Here is a 21,626-nt window from a genome sequence, read left to right as displayed (position 1 = left end):
CAGAAAGAAAGGAACGGAGCCAGGTGTGGAAGATAGAAAAGCGGGATAAGAGATGTTTGTGGGTTGTAAATGGGCAAGGCTACTGGCTTCGGTCGCCTAATTGTGATCAGGACAATGGACGCGAAGACCAGTTTAGCAGGACTGGCCCCGGGCAGAGGAGGCAGCCTTTGTCGAGTCATGTAGCTACAGCGTGATCTGGTTTAAGGTGCACGTGTCATGAAAGAGGTGAATCTCCGGCTAAGGCTACGTGTCCTTAATCGAAATGAAATGATTCAGAGGTTATTGCGTATGTGAGGGCAAGAAACACAAAATGGCTGCCATGATCTAAGATGGACGCCATGAGTAGATCAGAAATGTGTTCATAACAGGAGTGCTCTTGCTCGTAGCATAGCGAAAACACCAGGATGTGCTAAATGGATCATTTGCGGTTCGCTGATACCAATATTATGTACTTCCGACAATATTGAAAGCACGGGTTCAAATCGTCACGGAACCTCAGACCCTCCTTTTGCCCTTACATAGGCAATTACTCAGTCTATGTCAGAATCTAATTCTATGCTCATCAGGTCAGTGACATGTTGTTGTATCATCATCCTTTCTCGCGCCTTTTCTCCAAACGCAGGTGGTTTCCTAAAACAGGTTGCAGCACAAAGGCTACACAGAGCTGGACCACACTGGATAATCAGGCAGCATGAGAAGAGGAATACTAAGATGACACCAATGACCATTAGAACCTTCCATCCCCACGCTGAGATTAGAGTCCAAAACCACTCCATGAAGGACCAGTTTCCCTTGTCTACATGAATAGAGTCGGAAATCTTGTGTAGCTTAGAGATCGCCTCGTAGACTGTTGGAGCATTATTAGGAATAAAGACACAGCAGCTCGATTGGATCATTCTGCATACCCCACCTCGATCTGCAAGTATAACGTCTAGAACCATACGGTTCTGCAACGTCATGAGTCTATCCGCCTGAAGCTCAGCTGTCAAATTGCTAAGGGCACCAGCAGTTTCGGTAATAGTAGATTCAACTACCCGTGTTAGCTGACGTATGTTTCTACTATTGGCCATAGGCCCCCAGAACAGAAGGAAGCCTTTGAAGAAGTCTCCAGCTTCCTGACCAGCGGTATCTTCCTTGCTGAAGACACCTCTCGCTACTCTGGTCCTGTGATAATCGGATGAAGCAGTGTATGTTGGAGGCAACAGTCGAGCAATATAACATGAACCTGAAAAGTCGGCAGGCAACCATGTATACGCTCGGTCTCGACAGATGAAGTAGGTACCCCTAGCAGTAAGAAAGGCAGGGGAAGAGTTAGCCGGAAACACATAAGTCTCTACGCACTCACTCCTCCCTAGCTGAGCTCTCGGATTTCTCCCATTACCTTGCAAATAAGACGTGACCTCGGTGAGGTACGACCCAGATTGGAGTTGAGCTTTTACGCTTGCTTTCTCCCAAACTAAGGCGATACTCTGAAGAGTTCCAACTCAAATATATTCGCAATTCGTCTCTAGGGTAAGATGGAGTATTATTGACGTCCTTGATCATGTCAATAATTCCCTGGACTAAAGCTTTGTTGGCAGAGTTATATTTAGTGGAACGTGGTGGACGTGGAGGATAGGTTTCAAGGGCATAAGCAAAGATGGTTTGGAGGGCCTGAAATGATCCATTGTAGCTGAAAGGCAAAACCAGATAGGGAATACCTTTATCCATAGTGTGGGGTATCAAGCCACACACCCAGCAGTCTGTAGTGTTAACCACCAGTTGATGTTGGTGCAAGAGCTGTACAAAAGTGTTATTAATGAATTCTGAGCGTCGAGCTTGCTCGTGTTCAGGAAACGAGTGAAAAGAGTGTATAGAAGAAACAGTAGAAGTAGCAGGATCAAGGGGAGGTACTGTAGTTACTGGCACAAAGATCAAACTCATACCAAAAACGATTCCACCCACCAACGTTATCAAAACAATCAAAAATGTAATGGCACATTGTATTAAAAAGCATTTGCTGTGAAGAATTCTATAAAGTCTGTTTCTGCGAACATAAATCACATTTTTTCGTTGCAGCGCAGGAAGCTCCATCTTCTACAATCCGCTCGCGACCACTGATGATGTGTACGTAGATGAAAATGCCTCTATCAGCCCTGGGAGTTCCCAGAACCAACAGAAAGATCGACCTTGTGTCAGACCCCCGCAGATTCAACTAGGCACACAGCCACGACCCTACGGCTACCCAGACGGCAAGGCAATTTTAAAAACAATAAACAATAGCAAACTTCCTGGCTGAAGGCAAAAGTTCAATATCACAATGGGCAGTTGCCTGCTTTATTTGTCCATATTACGAGGTCGTAAATTGTATCTTGATTTCGCAGGTACTGTTTGATCGGCAAATAGTGTATCACTGGTAGCTGTTGCAGTGTTCACGTTCGCAGATGACAGAGTTTTTTCTGGTGCAGGGGACAAATGTTCAGAGTTCAAAGGAGTCTTTTCAGGAGGAGAGTCAGAGTTTGGAGTGTCGGTGATCAATTCGGCATCGCTGAAAGGGATGAACTTTGGCGTGTGTTCAAATTCGGAGGCACCAATTCCCTTCTTCACCCAGTCGTCGTAAGGAAGTGGCAAAGGTACACGCTTAACATGAGATGCGTGCACCCAATGCTTGCGACCAGCTACACGAACTGCTGTTCTCGTTGCAAGCAGGACCTGGAAGGGGCCGACGTATCTGGGCTGAAGGTTCTTCGTCCTCGCGAAGTTTCTTATTACAATTTGATCGCCGGGTTTCAGCTGATGTCCTGGACTCTCCGGAGGCTTTGGCAATGCATCGAAAACCTGTTGGTGAATAAGACTCAATTTAGCAGTCAAGTCGTAAAGGTAGTCTATCAACATAGGATATTCTAGAGAACAAAACTCCTTTGGCCTCGGCACACCCCAAATATTTGCCGGGCGGCCAAAAACGATCTCATAGGGGCTAAGCCCCACTCTAGAATGTACAGTTGCTCTCGTTGATAACAAAGCCAGGGGAAGTGCGTCTGGCCAGGATAAACCTGTGGAGGCTTGAATTTTGGCTAGTTTTAGTTTGAGGGTGCCATTGTAACCCTCCACTAAACCAGCAGACTGGGGATGGTTCGCACTATGAAACTTCTTTTTTATGTTTAGGCCGGCACACACACTCTGCATAACTTTCCCTATAAACTCATTTCCGTTATCTGACCATACAATCCGTGGCATACCGAATCTAGGGAAATATTCTTTGAGAAGAATTTTGGCAGTTGATAGGGCAGTATTGTCCTTTAGTGGGTATGCTTCGATCCACCTGGAAAAAGCACAAACTACCACCAGGACGTATTTCAGATTATTACAGCGATCCATGTGAATGAAGTCTAACTGAATCACTTCAAAGGGGCAGGAAGGAGGAGCGAAGTGACCAGCAGGAGTTGGAGTTCCCTTGCCAGGGTTATGCATCAGGCATACCATACAATTTTTCACCACTCTCTCTGCACACTTATTGATCCCATCATTCTTCCAGACTGGAGCCAACATCTTACAGATTCCTTTAGAACTTATATGCGCTACTCCATGCGCCATCGTCACCACTGCAAGCACATACGCATCAGGCAACATCCAACGCTGCTGTTCTGTCAAATCAATCCAACACCCATTCGAATCCAACTTGCCCGTACTTTCCCTCCATACACGTTTTTCCTCCTCAGTTGCCTCTTTCTGAATCTCTTTCACACTTTCCATTGTATCCTCACACATTCCAGACTCAGCAGTCCACCTTGCAGACGTAGCAACATACATTCTGCTCATCATATCTCTAGCTGTCTGTTTAGCGGTTTCATCAGCAAAAGCATTCCCACGACCAACATCATCCGTGATTGCTTTATGAGCACTGCACTTTACAATCGCAACTTCAGTCGGCAAGGTTAGAGATTCCAACAGATCGTTAACTAGCTGACCATGTTGAATCTTAGTCCCATGGGACGTAATGAAACCTCTTTCTCTCCACAAACGGCCAAAACTATGGGCCACGCCAAATGCGTACTGACTATCTGTAAAAACATTCACTCTCTTTCCCTTAGCTAAAACACACGCTCTGGTTAAAGCTATTAATTCTGCAGCTTGGGCAGAATTCTGACTCACTCTTGCAGTCTCCACAATCGTCTTCAAAGTCGTTACTGCGTAAGCAGCACTCACATCACCATTCTCCAATTTAAAACATGATCCATCCACATACAGTGTGCCATCTGGATCTGATAATGGGGTGTCCTTTAAGTCAATACGTCCTTTTGTCTCTTCCTCCGTTCTAAAACAACAATCATGTGGCTCGGAATCACTCGACTCTTGATTAGCCGGCAACAACGTTGCTGGATTCAATACATTACATCTTTTGATCTGAATATGACTCGCTAGTAATGTCAGCTCGTAACCAGATAGTCTCGCACTGGTAAGGTGTTGTGTCTTAGTTCGGTTCATGAGTGTATCCACCGCATGAGGAACCATGACCACTAGCATGTTGTTCATCACCAGACCAGCAGATTGTCGAATGGAAGCCGCAGCTGCCGCTGTAGCTCTCAAACAACTAGGTAACGCTCTAGCTACCGGATCTAATGTTGATGAAAAATACGCACAAGGGCGTTGTTTATCACCAAATGTCTGTGTCAGAACACTCAACGCGCAACCTTCTCTCTCCTGAACGTAGAGCGTGAATGGCTTGCTGTAATCAGGTGTACCCAATACAGGAGCTGAACACAGTGCATTTCGTAACTCAGAAAAGCTCTCCTGACATTCATCAGACCATGGCACCGGACTCGGAACATTTTTCCCAGTCAAAGCTACCAACGGTTTTGCTAAAAGAGAAAAATTTGGGATCCACTGCCTACAGTAAGAGGTAATACCTAAAAAGGCACGTACTTCTCTCTGCGTGCGAGGAACACTCATCTGCATAATTGCTTTTATTCTTTCTGGGGTCAACTTCCTTCCCTCCTTTGACAAGAGATGACCTAGGTAGGTCACTTCTTGGCAGCAGTATTGCATTTTCGAAGGTGATACCTTGTGATTCAAATTAGACAAATGATGCAATAACGAGATCGTAGCTGCCTTGCAAGTTTCCTTGTCATCGGCAGCCACTAAAAGATCGTCTACATACTGCACTAGAGCAGAGCCTGGAGGAAGGACAAAGGAATCTAACTGGCTTTTTAATGCTTGACTGTAAATAGATGGGCTCTCACAGTAGCCCTGTGGAGCGCGTTTAAATCTGAAACTGCGACCTCCTAGACAGAAGCCGAAAATATCTCTGCTTTCCTCGGCTATCGGAATGCTGAAAAAGGCATTTTTCAGGTCAATGACTGAAAACCAAGTAGTTGTAGCAGGAATCAATGTTAACAAAGCGGTAATGTCTGGAACTACAGGAAACTGCGGGATCACAATCTTATTAACTTCTCTGAGGTCGATGACGAACCTGTACACTGGAGGCTTTGTAGGATCAGTTCGTTTCAAAATCGGTAATACAGGACTGTTACAAACATTTCCTCTAGTTTCCTCAACCACACCTTTCTTAATCAAATCTTGTACAATCAATAAAAGTGCACGCTCACCTTCACTAGATATTTTATATTGAGGAATTCTTGGAAATTTTACATTTGCTTTCAAAGTTACTACATAGGGTGGTATTTCTAAGAGGCCTACATCATTAGGACCAGTCGCCCAAAGAGAATCAGGGAGTGAACGCAGCTCTGGCGGGAGTGCATCCATTGACAAGTACATTGGAGAGGTGATTCTTTTACCCAATGTAAGCTGTACTCCTTCCGGAGAACAGTACAATGTCGCATATAATCGTTTTAACAAGTCTAAACCAAGCAGATTTTCATTACAACCCGTTGTCAAAATCAGGGGTGCTTTCAATTGACACGGTCCAACAGAAATAGACAAAGGACCAGATATGGGATTGTAAGCAGGGGCGCCTGAAAAACCTACAGAAACATTTGTTGAGCCGGACAAAGGTGCGCCAGGGAGTTTCGCATGAATGATAGAACTTTTTGCTGCACCAGTATCCAACAGAAACGGTTCGACTACACCTGATGTTGCTACTGCGACATAAGGCCCACTCTGATCCACTGGAACTGATACTACTCCCTCTCTCTGTCCATGGCTGTCCTAGTACCCATTTTGCTGAAATCCCTCATCTACTTCACAATAGTCTTCAACAAGATACTGTTGAGATCTATTTTGCTGAGTAGACTGGCCATTTCGTTGATCAAAGTGATTGGAAGGACGATCATTCGTCTGTGGAGGCATGGCACCTCGCCCTCGACCTCTAGAATTCTGCACAAAACCACCAAGACCTCTCTGAGCTGCTGCTGCATTATTTTGCGCTAAGATCGGGCACTCATTCTTGTAGTGACCTTCTTTCTTACAGTACGCACACTAGGCGTGGGCGGAAAATCCGTTCCGCTCGCGGATTTTGCGGATTTTCGGGAAATCCGCAATCCGCGAGATTTGCGAATTTCCCGCAAAATCCGCAAATCCGCGAGCAGCGGATTTTGCTCGCACTGCTCGCACTGTTAGCGTGAGTTCGCGCCCCGCGAATAAGTGCGAAATTGCAGAAATACGATCTTGGCAAAACTGAAAGTAACTACTTACCAGGTTCAAAAGTTCAGGCACATCATTAGTAGCCATTTCCTGCAGTGCTTCCTGAGGGGCCCCTCCAGAGTTCAGTTGCCAGTTGAAACTATTATGTGACCCTGCTCTGAACCTCAGAATAGTTACACATATGCCACAAAGGTCCTGAATTACAGCTAAGGGAGACAAGCAGGAGCCAGGCTGGAAGTTAAAATCCATTAATCAGCCCCTAATTCATTATTGTCAGTTGGGGCAGGGCAGGTGTTGTAACTAATTTTGCAACAATGAAAGCACTTAGCAAGTGCAAAAGATCACTAATCAGGGCGCACTAAGGAAGCAGGTGCCAGCTAAAAAAATATTCTGTGACACATTAATCAGCCCCAAATTAATTCAGGTCACTTGAGGCAGGGAAGGTGTGCTTTGCTTTGCCGAAAATAATGTACACTGGACAACCAGAGGGTGTAGTGATGAAACAGAGGGTGGCATGGGTGGGCCAGAGGGTGGCATGAGTAGTCAGAGAGTGGCAGTGGTGACAGAGAGTGGCAGTGATGAAGAAGAGTGTCCCAAACAGGCTGGACACGTAGAAACAACAAGTTCGCAAAACTTGCGACCCGACAGGTAAGTTCGCAAATTGCGAAATTGTAAAAACCCTCGCGAACTGGCAGAAACACGGGCGAACACAAAAAAAAAAAAATCCGCAAATTCGCGGGAATTCGCGGATTTTGCGGATTGCGAATCCGCAAATCCGCAAAATTCGCGGATTGCCAATCCGCAAAATCCGCTCATGCTTAACGCACACTGGTTCCACTGATATTGAGGCCTCGGTGAACTATAGTCTGTTCTTTGATACGAATTCTGTTGCGTATTAGTCTGATTCGTGCGAGGCGGATATGCCTGTTGCAAAAGAACTTTAGTTTTTAAATCTTTCGTTTTCTTGTCTGATTTTTCTTTTTCCTCTTTATCCCTATTTTCATAATACTGTGCAGTTGCAAGTATTTGCGCAGTTGTAGAAACAGCCCACGTACTCTCTGAATCCTTTAATTTATTGCATAACTCAGGTAACAAATTATGCACGAATTTATCGACAAACAGTCTCTGTCCTCCTTCTGTACTCATATCCTGACCACTATGATCTACAAAAGTCTCTTCGAACCTTGTGAAGAAGTCGGAGACACTTTCGTCTTTCTTCTGCCTGCATGCGGACAACTTGTCCCAATTAACACGCAATGCGGGCATCAGAGTCTTCATTAAGTCAATTATTCTCCCTGGAAGATTAGCAATTAGGGGTTCGGGTTTTGCACCACCTGTTTGCTGACCATCCGTTGCAACAATAGCTGCCCAATCACCACCTAGGGCAACTGGATGATTCTCTTTACGAATTTTAGCCCAAATTGGTTGCGGAACTACATTACCAAATAACATATCGATGTTTGCTAAGTTCATTATACAAGCCTCAACTGTCTGTGTTAATTCTTTATAGTATCCAGCAGGATTCTTACGCGGGTCTGGCAAGGCCTGTTTCACTGCTAGCACTTCGGCTCGCTTCCATGAATGTGTATCCATACCCTTTGGAATTGGGCCGGAACAGCTACAATATCATTGACATTATCAGCTTGTACAGCATCGCGCCAAATCGGAGGAACCTCCCTCATTGGATATTGGCGACTTAGCTTCGTCTTACCTTTCTCTAAATCTCTTGGTGAACGAAGTGATGGGTCATTTCTATAACTTAAAATCAGTTCCATCGCTTCTTCTATATTTTCACCTACTATCATACCTGCAGCAAACTCTTTCTGAACCTTAATTAAGTCTTCTAGATTCGATTCAACATCATCTTCTTCTATTTCCTCACGTAACAGCGAGCACATCTCATCAAAGACATACCGTTGTGTTGGTTCCTTCCACTGCATAAATGTATCTAGCACATCTCTCGTACTATATCTCCTACTCTTCGAAATCCATCTGAGAGCCGTGGAATCTAAAATTCCCCGTTCCTCAGTACTCGGAAGCTGACTACGTCTTTGAACAGAGTCAGAAGTAGGAGTCTTGATTAAGGTTTTATAGAAAGGAGACAGAATGTTAGAAACAGAATCAGTGATTCTTCGACGAACAGAAAGTGGAGTCAACACACTCGCAGACGTAGAGAACACAGTAGAGGTAGGAACAGATAGCGGAACATTAGGAATATCGAGAAAAATAGTTTGTGGAGCAGTAGGTGTAAGCGAGACAGATACAGGTATAGAAGTCGGCAACCCAAGAGGAGGAGGAGCCGTAGGAACATTCACATTAACCACAGGAGGTACAGGAGCTTGATTCTGAGGGGCAGGAGCAGGAATACCAGGTTGTCCAGCAACCGGCAATTGAACATTCGGTAAAGGTGGAGCCGTAGCACCTTGGGCATACGGTGGAGGTGACCGTAACAGATAAGACAACAAAGGATCATTTTCGGGGTCCTCTAGTATCTTAGCTGTTTTCGATGGCAAGGCAGGATAGCACTTGTCGATCGCTAAATTATGCTCTCTAATGGCTACCTCTATGGCCTTCTCACACTCGTTATCTTGCAGCTGCTTAGCCGCTTGTTCCAGAGTCAACTCTTCTTGCTCTTTCTGTTCCTTCTTTAACCTTTTCATTTCTCTCTGTTTGGATTCTTTTCGCCAGTAACGGAAAGAATCAAACATTGCCGGCCGGGCTTTCTTCCTAAACAATTTCGCTTCTAAATTGTCAAGAATTTCGGGTTCAAAACTACCATGCAGTGGCCAACTAAGGACACCATCTTTCTCAGTGTAGCGGACCCACACCTCATTATAAGATATAGGAACCACACCATGTCATATAGGGGAGTCCCAATGGGAGGAACCAGACATGAGTCCTCCAATCGTGAGTCACTGTTGCAACCAAAGCACGACAACATACAATTTCTCCGACTTACCATTTTTCAGTCCGAAACACAAAACAAACAAAACACGAAACAGATATGTGCACCTGAACCAAGAACTTTAGGCCTACCAAAAGCGAACTGATGTATCGATACCCAAACTAAACCAAATAGATTATCGTAACCAGAACAACCAATGATAATCTTACGAAACCAAACCAAACCAAGAACCCAAAAAAAAAAAGGATTTTAACAACCCTCACGAAGTAACCAACTAGCAACCACTAAATACTTAACTGAGGCACTGAAGACGTCACCAAGGAGAAACCCGTCACGTTTCGCCGTACTAAGGACTGCACCTCGGGTCCAAGACAGGGCGACGGTCAAGGCAACGGCCCACTGCAGCCGTCCTGAACGGGAACCCTCGTGGAAGAGAACTTCGGGCCACTTTTGCGATATGCCGGGATCGATGAAGTGGGGCGCCTCCCTCAGGAATCTTCACACGAAGCTTCTCGAACTCTTCAGGCTTTTGGACCGGTACTGAATGACGTCGCCCCACGTTGGGCGCCAATTGGAGTTCTGGACTTTTTGGTTCCGTCCAGAGGTGTCAGGGAACAACACCCAAAGACCCCGGAGTTCCACCTGCCTTGGTGCGCAAATGAACAGAAACACGGGCTTCTCGATGGTGGCGTCAAAGACCAAAGGTTTATTACTGCAGGGACACAGAAGTCACAGAAACCACACATGGGCAGATTCTAGGAGCCTGTTCAATTTGTACAAAGAGGGTTGCTCCTTATATACTAAATTTTAAGCTGGGGGCGAATTCTTTACATGTAATACATTCTCAAAACCTTTGTGTCTAAAACAATAAATATTTGGCATTACACAGGAATCGTTGATAATATCTGATGCCAAACATTACGAAGAGGGGTTCCCACTAGTTCATCACAATCCCTTGTCAATATTGCATTCAAGAGCTGGACCGCCTTATCGTAAATTTCGTTACCTCCCCCTAATAAAGATTCAGAAAGAAAGGAACGGAGCCAGGTGTGGAAGGTAGAAAAGCGGGATAAGAGATGTTTGTGGGTTGTAAATGGGCAAGGCTACTGGCTTCGGTCGCCTAATTGTGATCAGGACAATGGACGCGAAGACCAGTTTAGCAGGACTGGCCCCGGGCAGAGGAGGCAGCCTTTGTCGAGTCATGTAGCTACAGCGTGATCTGGTTTAAGGTGCACGTGTCATGAAAGAGGTGAATCTCCGGCTAAGGCTACGTGTCCTTAATCGAAATGAAATGATTCCGAGGTTATTGCGTATGTGAGGGCAAGAAACACAAAATGGCTGCCATGATCTAAGATGGGCGCCATGAGTAGATCAGAAATGTGTTCATAACAGGAGTGCTCTTGCTCGTAGCATAGCGAAAACACCAGGATGTGCTAAATGGATCATTTGCGGTTCGCTGATACCAATATTATGTACTTCCGACAATATTGAAAGCACGGGTTCAAATCGTCACGGAACCTCACCCCCACACCCTTTTTCAGTACAGTCTGTATGTAAAAATACCCAGGAGCCCTGTTTCAAGATTCTGGACCAACCTTCCACCAATCAGACCTGCCTTAAACTTCTTGCTAACCTCTGAGCTCTATTTGGGGACATGGGAGGCAATAGAAAATGTGTGCGCCTCTTTGTTAGGTTTATGATAGAGATTGAATACTCCTCAATGTTAAAGTGTATTTAATCATGATAAATGATCTGACCTTTGGCTGACTTCATTTTTAAAACTGTCTACTTATTTTAACAAAATCAGTATTTTTTGTACTTGCTTTGTAATTGTTGTATTAGTTGTTTCTTCACTGACAGTCGGATTAACTTTATTAGCTTCTGTTTTTCAGTACCTTGTCGGTCTTTCAAAGAATGTTACCCTTTTTTCTGGTTATCCACATGGTTTTAATTAACTATCAATAGATTTTACTACTCTTATTGAGTTGTACTTTTTTCTTCAGCCCAATAATGTTCCTTTGGAGACATGCAAAAGTGGATGAAGATATTTATTTAGTCACCTAAGATATTCCCTCTCTTGTCTAAACGCTCACATTATCAAGCGACCAAGTGGCATATTTATGAAGGTTTTGGTCGCCATTGTGCAACGCAATGTCAATGCAAAGCCTAAGTCGGATTTACCAAGCCATGCATGGTCACCTTGCACGGCCCTGCATGTCGTCATAAATCCAGAGTAACGCAGATCAAATCACAGCGTTGCATTACTCTGCCCCAGGAAGGCATTCCATTGGGGGAGTGTGGATGTTCCAAAGCCTCCACCCATAGATTTTGGCACACTTCCAGATTTACCATTACTGAGAACCTGAGAATGCGTCAAAATCCTACGCCTGAGGTGTAAGGATCAGAAATATCTTTCCTTATTTGTGTTTTTCTTCTTTCTGTGTGTGCTGCCTTCTGCAGGACACATGGAAAGAGGAAAATACCTCAGGGGATTGTGTTTCTGCAGAAGGAGCTCCTTCCTTCCTGCACAAAAACAGCCCTGCTTGCAATGCAGGCACGCTTGCACCGTAGTGCAAGGTTGCCTGCGTCGGCTCAAGGCAGTGAAAAGGAAAGAACAGAAATGTGTCATATTATGTTAAATTCAGCGCATTCCTGCCATTTCCCTTTCACGCAGCGCACTAAGGTGACTTGCTGCGCTCCGTGAAAGTTACATAAATATGCCGCCCAGTTTGGTTTCTATTGAATTTTTTAATGGAAATATTTTTGAAAGTGTGATATAGATTTCCTTTCCTCCTTCTAAGATACCTAACTGACAAGTTTGTAAATTATTTCCTTTTTACGAATGTGCTGTTTCAATGCACTACACGTGTGTGTTATGAATTTTTATGCTGAGTTAGCAGAGACTGCTAATTTTTATTAAAAATAGGAACATCAATGAGACTGTGAAATCATATGTGGTAATACCAATAATGTGTCCAATGTCCATCACTATACAATTAATTCCTAGCCTAAATGTTGTTTGTGTTTTTATGTGCCCTCATTGTGTGCTTGTAGTTCAAAACCAATTTTTTTTTTTCTCATTTAGGTTCTTTTGGAACACTCATACTACCAGCAGTAAGTATGAAATATGTGCTATATCCTAAAACTGTAAATTCCGAACAGTTAAACTTGTCATTGTCTTAAATTGCACTAAAGTGCTTATTATCCTCTTGAGAGCTTCTTTTAGAATCTATATTCTCCTTTGCAATATTTTTCCCACTAGATTAGTATGCATTTTTTTACTTGACTGTAAGCAAGTATTCAGTGTTAAAACTTAGAAGCAGTTGATGCTCATGTCTGTCAAAGAATAGAAGTGAATGTATAGGCTGGCGAGGAATGCGCAGGCTCCTGCGCATGCGGAGTTCCAAGAAGATGGACGAGGATGACCCCGCGATAAGGTAAGTTTTATTTAAATCTTATTTTAGACTTTTTAATCTCATTTAATATTGTGGGCGGAAGGTGGGCGGCGGGCGGGCGGCTCGAATCGGAAATATGTGGAGAGGCAGGAGATTGGTTCAATATCCGTACATCTGCGCGTAAGTACCTTACGCGACTTCCGCCCACCCCTAGTAATTATGTGGTGTGTATTGGAAATGTATGGAGTTGAATTGTGTGGCATGAAACTGTGGTGTTGAGTGAAATTATGCTTAGGGAAATTATGTCATGGTATGGAGTGCATTTATGTTGATTGGTGGTATGTGGTATAGAGTGCATTTATGTGGCGTGTATGTATGTTGCATTGAGTACAGTGCAATTATGAGGCGTGTAATTATGTGGCACTGAATGGTATTATGTGGAGTGTATTTATGTTGCATTGAATAGAGTAATTATGTGGCGTGTAATTATGTGCCACAGTAGTATTATGCGGAGTGTATTTATGTTGCATTGAGTAGAGTGTAATTATGGGATGTGTAATTACGTGGTACTGAGTGATATTATGTGGAATATAATTATGTTGCATTGAGTAAAGTGTACATTTGTGCCATGTAATTATGTGGCACTGAGTGGTATTATATGGAGTGTATTTATGTTGCATTGAGTAGAGTGTAATTATGTGGCTTGTAATCATGTGGTACTGAGTGGTATGTGGGGTGTATTTGTTGCATTGAGTAGAGTGTAATTATGTGGCTTGTAATCATGTGGTACTGAGTGGTATGTGGGGTGTATTTGTTGCATTAAGTAGAGGGTAATTATGTGGCGTATAAATATGTGCCACAGTGGTAGTCATTAAATGTCTGTTCATTGTTGAACATTTTGTGGATCTGCTGCCATTCTGTATTTATATGGGTCTGTTTTGTTTACGTTTAGTTTAATTTGACATTGATCTGCGGTTGTGACAGTAAATGCTTAGCAAGTTAGATGTCATAGAGCCAGATTTCGCATTTGATGGTGCCAAGAGTTGTTCCTAACTTGGTCTGTGGTTATAGGGTTTACTGTTCGTATGAGTTGTTGAATTTGCTTTTGAGGTAGCAAACGTTTAGCCAACTCTATGGCTTGCAACCTGGTAGTGCACATGATGATACACAACAGGAGGAGTTGTGTTTAGAGTAAGCTGTTGTAGGGTTGTGCCTGCGTACAACTACATCTAAATGTGCCAGTGGAGCACAGCTTGGAGTAAGGTGCCACAGATGCATAGGACGAGAAAATGTAATGGATGCAGGGGCTGATGCTGGGATCTGTATGTAATCTGCAGGCAACCGGGTCCAATCCCAGCAGGCTGGCTGAGCCTTCGATCCTGCAGAGGTCGATGACAGGTGTAGCTGACATGCTTTAACCCTTTCGCAACCGTTGGCTTGCGTGTGTCAAACTGCCCTATCAGAAGCAATGGCCTCTCAGAAGCTTTGAGTGCAGTTCATTTAAGCTGCCCTTTGAAGGGTATTTGGTTTTTCATCGCCAGCAGCTAAAAACACATGCCTTTATACAGCAATCATCTGACTTAAGCACAAAGACTTTATCTAGTAAATGCCAGCATCAGAGTTCATTACAGGGAGCCCCCTCTGTGTATTGGTAAAGCCTTGTGTATTTTTCTCTCCGAGACAGTCAGAGCTGCTCTCCGCAAACACTAGCACGGAAGGCTGAACAGAAGACGAGGCGTATCTACAGCTATCCTGAAGCAAAGCACAGGCCTGACGTACAGCTATACCTTGTACCAACAAAAACAAGCGTTTCCAACCATGTTACGCAGCAGAGGCATGCAACGTACATGTAAATGGTCGTCACTGTGTTTACTTCAGCATTTTCAATCAACGCACGCCTCAACACAGCATATATGGTACTAGTGAAGTCATTGAGGGAGACATAACACACGTCACACTGTTGAGAGAACTTGAGTAGAGTCTGATCGTTCGTTCAAATCTCCAGACAGCCTGCAAGGTCACCCTAGGACTACAAAAAATCGCTGCTGCACCTTACCATAGCCACACTGAATGCTATGCTAATGTGAACAACATGACGAAACTAAATATGGCTTTGATCTGGCCCTCAAGGACACAGTGACGTGGCAAGGGTGCCATGGACACTAAAGCACGCAAGGGACTCAGGCCCTTTGTCCTATGGCTGGGTATGAAAGTTAAGTCATGACTGGGGTCTAGAAGGCAGCTTAGATTACATTGGCCTCGGTGCCACTGCACCTAAAGCACTATTCATAGTCACGCCCCTGTAGGGACCCATGCTGTACAAGTCTTGTACATGGGGCGCAGATTCTAAGATAGCTAAGTGCATGCTGAATCGGCCTGTCATCATTTCGAGGTTGATATAAAAAGCATCACAAAGGTTAGTATTAAAATGCCTTTACTTGCTCACAAAACGATTCCGTTTCTGATGTGCACTGTGTACGGAGTAAATATTATAATTCAAAGTCCTGGGCACCATGTCCCCAGGATCATAAGGCTCTGGCACTCTGTTATTGAAAGCACTGCTTTTAGTCTATCTGCCTCTACAAATGCCGGCCCAGAGCGCCTGAAGTGCTCCACACGTGTGAAGGGGTTCTGCAGGAAAAATGGCACCCTGCGCTTCCAAATATTGTGATAGGAGTCAGCATTCCAGCTATTGCACGTAAAAAGGGGCAGCTAATCTGCGAAACCTTCAGAAGCCCGTCAGCATGTCACTTGGAAAGTAATCCCAAGGCACTAGGTTACCACACTAATAGCAGTGCTATTAACAGCAATTCATTTGGATGAACCATGTTAAATCCCTTCATTATACTGTAATACTAAAATAGGCGTTCAAATGAGGATTGTCCTATTTCTCAGAGCTCCCAGTTTCGACAGTCGAGGTAAATGAAGTGGAAATCAGCATGGCAATTCTGTCAAATAAATGTGAATCCAAAGATAGTAACGTGCAGTCCACTACCTCATTCAAGGGCAAAAATCAAAGCTTTAGCACCCGCAATCACAACAAGCGCGGTGTGCGCACACTGCAGAAATGCGAGGTATGCAGCTGGCACCCGGCCGCGCTGCTGCTCGCTCACGTGGACCCTAGGCCACAGGACACAAAAGGCGGGACATGCACCCGCCTTGGGCCAATTGCGTGCTGTCTTTCTTAGAAAGACAGCAGGCAAACCCAATAGCAAGTGATAAAAAAAGCACATGCACAAGCGTGTGTTTGGAATTTAAAAGCCCTAAACCAAATGTCTTGCAGAGCAGTGCATGGGCTGGCTCAGACGAGACCTAAAAATGCACAGTGAGTGCTAAAAAAAAACCTAAATAAATAAATAAAACAAATGGAGAGGAAAATATTTAGCAGAACGGCCTGATGTAAAGAAATACAGCCAGAGGCTGAAGGCATGCCCAGCAAACATTGGTGCAGCCTTCATTTGCATATTTTTCATGCAGTACGTCCGGTCAAAGGAGACAAAGCAGTTACATTAAATCAGCAGCCTTCCATAGGGTGCCCACACCATCCACATTGGCCACACTGACCAGTTACTGGGCTTGTGATATCCCAAGTCTGATGTGTGTACCCTAATATGGGTCCCATGCTCACTAGAGCCAAGCTTCAGCCTACAGAGGAGGACTAAATAGGCTGAAACTGGTCTAGGGTTGCTTGTCGTCCATTTCAGAATGGATCTGGCCTGGAATTTTGGGCTGGACTATTCCTATTGAAGCAGGGCTAAATCTGATGTTCATATGACTGGTTCCTGGTTGAGGTGGCATGGCATGCAGCAGCAATTATAGAATGGGATAGGGCCCTGAATAATTACTAGTGGTTAAAATGATTTCAAGCATTCCTTCCATCTTATTTAGCATTTCTTTACTTGAGTAGGTTACACTCTATCTCTGTAATACATCCCTGGATGCCCAGGTGTGCTATCTGCTTACTGGAACCTAGGCTTGGATAGCCAAGGTGGTATAAGTTACCTGTACCTTATGGGTCAATCCAGGAAGCTAATGTTTCTCCATGAATGTGGTGGTCATGAACCTAAGAGAAGACAAAAGTTAGAATTAGCTACACTGGCCGGACCTTCAGCCATCATGTCTACCAGCCATTCACCAGATGACAGCAGGTTCGGAACCAGTGGCCAAAGCTGGGCCCCTCCTTATGGCCCAGACATGCCACCTACTAGACAACTGACCTCATGACCCAGACCAATGGCTGCCATGATGACCCAGTTGCATGGCTGCCATCATGGCCCACCCCAATGGCTGCCTTGATGGGGCAGGCCATCGCACGCCATGATGCTCTAGGCCAACTGCTGCCATGATGTCCCAGGCCACCAAAGACCACTTACCACAGCTGGCGCGACGAGCAGGATATTGCACCTGGAGGTGGAATAAAAGCCATCCAGGCCTCCCGCACCGCGGGACGCACCACTAAAGACCACTTACCACAGCTGCTCTGCCATGAGGGGAATGGCCATGAGCCACTGCTTCTTCTTCAAATCCACCGTGAGGGAAACGGCCACCATCAGCGCTCTGCCTGTCCGCTCGCCATGAGGGGAACAGCTGGACCGGACCACATCTCCCAGCAGTCCTCAGTGGTGCCTGATGCGACGTGCAGGAAATCGCGCCCGGAGGCGGAATAAAAACCATCCAGGTCTCCGCACCGCGGATGTGCCCGGGCAAAGCCCGGGCCAAGGGCGGGCCAGTCCGTGGCAGGGCTGGACCGCCCCTCCAAGGCCTGTCCCATCCTGCCTTGCTGGTCTAAGCATGGAACTGTAGATCCTGCTGTGACTGACGCCCCCCCCCCCCAGGTATCATTGTTGCCATTCTAGTCGTGACTGTTCTATTTGGAGTCTTTGACCCCTCGCAGAGACCTGTATAGACTGGAACTATATTACCACCCTAGTCAATAAATATCATATTGTAGCAAGTAGTGTGATAATATCTAGGAATGGGGATAGAAAGTTACTGGGTGTGGGTGAGGATGGGGGGGAGACAGGAAGTACTGACACAAAGCAGAGCAGGGGGGGGTAAAAGCAAAAGGGCAAGGAAACTCCAAACAAATGTAAGTAGCAACTGTGTCCTAGATAGGATGGACACCCTGATAGAAGAGTGTGAGGGTATCCTTGAGCTAGAGCAAGAGAGGGAAGCACCTAGTAATTCATCTACTAATAAGTTGGCAAGCGTGGATAAGACACACATTACTACCATCCCGGCTATGTTCCAGAGAACAAATGCAAGAAAAGTAGATAAAAGCCTAAAGGAGGGAGTATTGTCTAATGAGGATATAGCCAATATAGACCAAATTACCACAGTGTTGCAGTGCACAAATAGTATCTCCCATTTTAAGATATTGTTAGTAATGAATCAGGAGGTGATGGGGGGGCAAGTACACCAGTCGTCCACGAACACTCTACACCAGGGTGGGCCAAACCCATGTAAGGTCCAACAAGATTTAACCCTGGTGCAAGGGGGGAAGATGGCGGCCAGCTAAGAGGTCCGGTCGGGAGCTCCATGCTCGCTGCGGAATAAATCATGGAATATACACCTACACATCACAAAGCCGCATTTGTAAAGGAAAGATTCTCTAATATGGGCTCCAGCGCACTAAGATTGCAATAATCAAGAAAAAAGGGAATGCAAAATCGGTTTCCAGCGGGAGTTAACTCAAGCGGAGCCACGGTGAAAGACGCTCTGCACTGTGCCCTGAGAGCGTACTCTGGACTATGGGCGGCTGCCTCGGAGGCGAGCAGAGACTGCAGAAGGGCCGCCGGAAGAATCCCCTTCCTGTTCCGGGGGAAAAGTGGAAGCGCGACCTTTACCATGAGAGCGGACACGACTGTGTCTGCCGAGAAGCGAAAGAAGGACGTTGGTAGCTCTCCCTTCCTGTTCCAGGGGAAAAGCGGTAGTGCGACCCCTACAACAGACACTAACACTGCCGAGACTGGAGACAGAGAGGCAGGGAGATGCAAGGGCACCACCACATCGGCTCCAGAGGCTGCAACTGAGGCTACCACCCCTATAACGCTCTCGGTGAAGCTGAGGATCCTTGGAGACCCTAGGAAGCATCGAAATACAGCGGGACTGGACTGGAGGTCAATACAGCCCCCTATGAACAAGCTATCTGGAGGGGGGAGGAGAGGGGGAGGAATCACTCGAGGGGTGCAGAGGGAGCCAGTATAAGGAGGAAGGAAAGGCAACAAAGGTTGTAGCTCTGTGCACATTTTGGGAGCCGAGGGGGGGGGGGGGGGTGGGCAAACTCAAACCTCCTTAATCTGTCCTAAATTAGCAAAAGCAGTAGAAGCTGAGCAGGGCAAAAGCATAAAATCAAGCTACTGCCTCAGGAACAGACAGTTCCTTAAACACAATCAACTTTCTCCCCTAAAGCAGAGTGTGGCCCCTAGCAGCACAAAAAGGAAATTCAAAGGGAAACCTAATTTAGAGTTTCAAACCTACAAAATAAAAAGTAAATTAGCAAAGGGGAAAGATCTGGAAAAAGGACAGACAGAAACAACAATCAGAGTGACCCCCTCCCTAAGGTCCTTTTTCAAGGTACAACAGCAAGTTTAGGGAGCTCAAGGGGCGCAGGAAAATCATCCTTCACTACAAGAAAATAGCAAACTTTCACCCCCTGTAGAAATTAACGTTGACTCTACCTCAAACCCCTGCCCTAAAGCAGATCATAACACTGATCTAATAAGCGACAACAGACCAGATATGAAAAAAGAGATAGAGACGTCTACACAATCGCAAGCTGAGGTACCTGGGGGCTCCACTATGGCACGATCTGCTGAATCTACAGGAGCACAGACAGTAAGCAATACGGTGGAAGAAACCACAGATCACAATCCAAAAGACCCGCAAGTACAACTTGCTGTAAGTCAAACAGAGAAGTTCCTGGAAAAGATGCTGGGGGAAATGAGAGAGAAATTCGCAGTATCAGAGTCTAATCAGAGCAAGATCCGGGAAGTGTGCGAGACGCTAGATTCCAAACTAAATGCGCTAGGGGAAATAGTGACTGCAGTAGAAGCAGAGGTAGGAGCTCTCAGCAAGAAGGTGGAGACCAACCAAAAGGAGATTAGAGCATTAAGAGAAAGCGACAAAACCATGAAAGAGAAACTCGAATCTCTAGAAAATCAGGCAAGAAGAAATAATCTCAGAATCCTAAATGTTCCAGAGAATCAGGAAGGGACAGACATAAAAAAATTCACAGTGTCACTCCTTGATGAATATTTCCCCTGGGTAAAAGCAGCAGAACTGGAGGAAGACATAGAGAGGGTACATCGCGATCCTTTCTGCAAAAATAAAGAAAGGAAAACACCAAGGAAAATCCTAATTCATTTTAAAACATACACTCTGAAAGAAAGAATCTTAAGTGAGGCCCTAAGGAAGGGTACTTTCAATAAGGGCGAATGGTCTTTCAGAATCCCCTCAGATATGTCTAAGGCAACTCAGGACAGGCAATGGGAGTTGGGACAGCATATGCAGGAACTAAAATCTCTCGGAGCTACAGTGCAAATGAAGTTCCCTGCAGCCCTCAGGATCATGTGGAGGAACAAAATGTACAACATCATTGACCCCCAAGGAGGTCGAAAACTTCCTGGAGAAAATTAAGGATCAAATGCGGACTGATGCAACATGAACAAGAAAGGTGAAGCGCTCGAAATAGGCGTAGTATGGAGCTCAAAGAGGGCGAAGAATACAGCCCAAAAAAAAGAAGGGAGGCTTCCCCAGCGAGGGTAACGGAAATGTACACAGAAAAGCAGAAAACAAAACAAAAAAAGAACACGGGTGGGGAGCAAATTAGGTAATAAAACAGAAAAAATTTCCTCATCGCAAAAAAAGGAGTCTACGGTGCCTGTAAACATGAACACTAATACGAGTCACCCAAAGGAAACATAGAAAGATAAAGACAATCTCTAAAGAATTCAGTATACTCTCTTGGAATGTAAATGGTCTAAGAACCAAAAGTAGAAGAAGGAGAATCCTTGAATATCTGAAGACAACAGATAGTGAGGTCATTATATTGCAGGAGACGCACCTTCTAAAATCGGAATGGGATCAAATTATGAAAAACCTGAGCTGGGTTGATGCCTATGTATGCACCAACCAAGACTGTAATATTAAGGGCATAGCAATAATTTTTAAGAAATCGCTCAAAGTCAAGATAGAATACACAGAAGTGGACAACAAGGGTAGATGGGCAATAACTAGGGTAAGAATATATAATAATCTGTATACTGTAGCAGGCTATTTGGTCCAAATACAGATGACCCAATCCCCCTTCAAAAGCTTTACACACAGCTGCTATCAGCAACCTCCCCAATAATATTAGGGGGTGATTATAACATAATCATATATCCTAAAGTAGACAGATACCCCCCGGGAAGTCAAGCAAACTTACCAAAAATGAGGGAGTGGCTGGGACATTGAACAAAAGATTTGGATCTGGTGGATATGTGGAAAGAGAAAGGTGACAAAAGACAGGCCTTCACTTTTCACAACCAAAAATTAGGACACAAATCAAGAATTGATTACTTCCTAATAAACAGAAGTTTACAAGAAAATGTCACGAGAATAGAGCAACTGCCAGCTCACCTGTCCGATCATTCAGCAGTCCAACTTAGAATACAAACGACAAAAAACAACTCACAAGCTAGATGGACTGTTGACCGCTCTATATTATTAGATCCACAAATAATAAGAACTTAGGACGGAGACAG

The 21,626-nt window shown here is 44.9% G+C and overlaps 1 protein-coding gene across 1 annotated transcript in view; it reads left to right on the top strand.

Annotated features, from left to right (window-relative positions):
• The window catches only part of LOC147707491 (CD109 antigen-like), an 871,995-nt gene that overhangs the window by 167,948 nt on the left and 682,421 nt on the right, over positions 1–21,626 (top strand). The window contains exon 3 of the mRNA XM_086926508.1: positions 12,570–12,598. Coding sequence (XP_086782634.1) covers positions 12,570–12,598 — 29 coding nt within the window. The remainder of the gene's footprint in view (positions 1–12,569; positions 12,599–21,626) is intronic.

The sequence above is a fragment of the Lissotriton vulgaris genome, chromosome 6, assembly GCF_964263255.1.
Source record: "Lissotriton vulgaris chromosome 6, aLisVul1.2, whole genome shotgun sequence".
Lineage (NCBI taxonomy): Eukaryota > Metazoa > Chordata > Amphibia > Caudata > Salamandridae > Lissotriton > Lissotriton vulgaris.
This window is presented reverse-complemented; position numbering and strand designations above follow the sequence as displayed.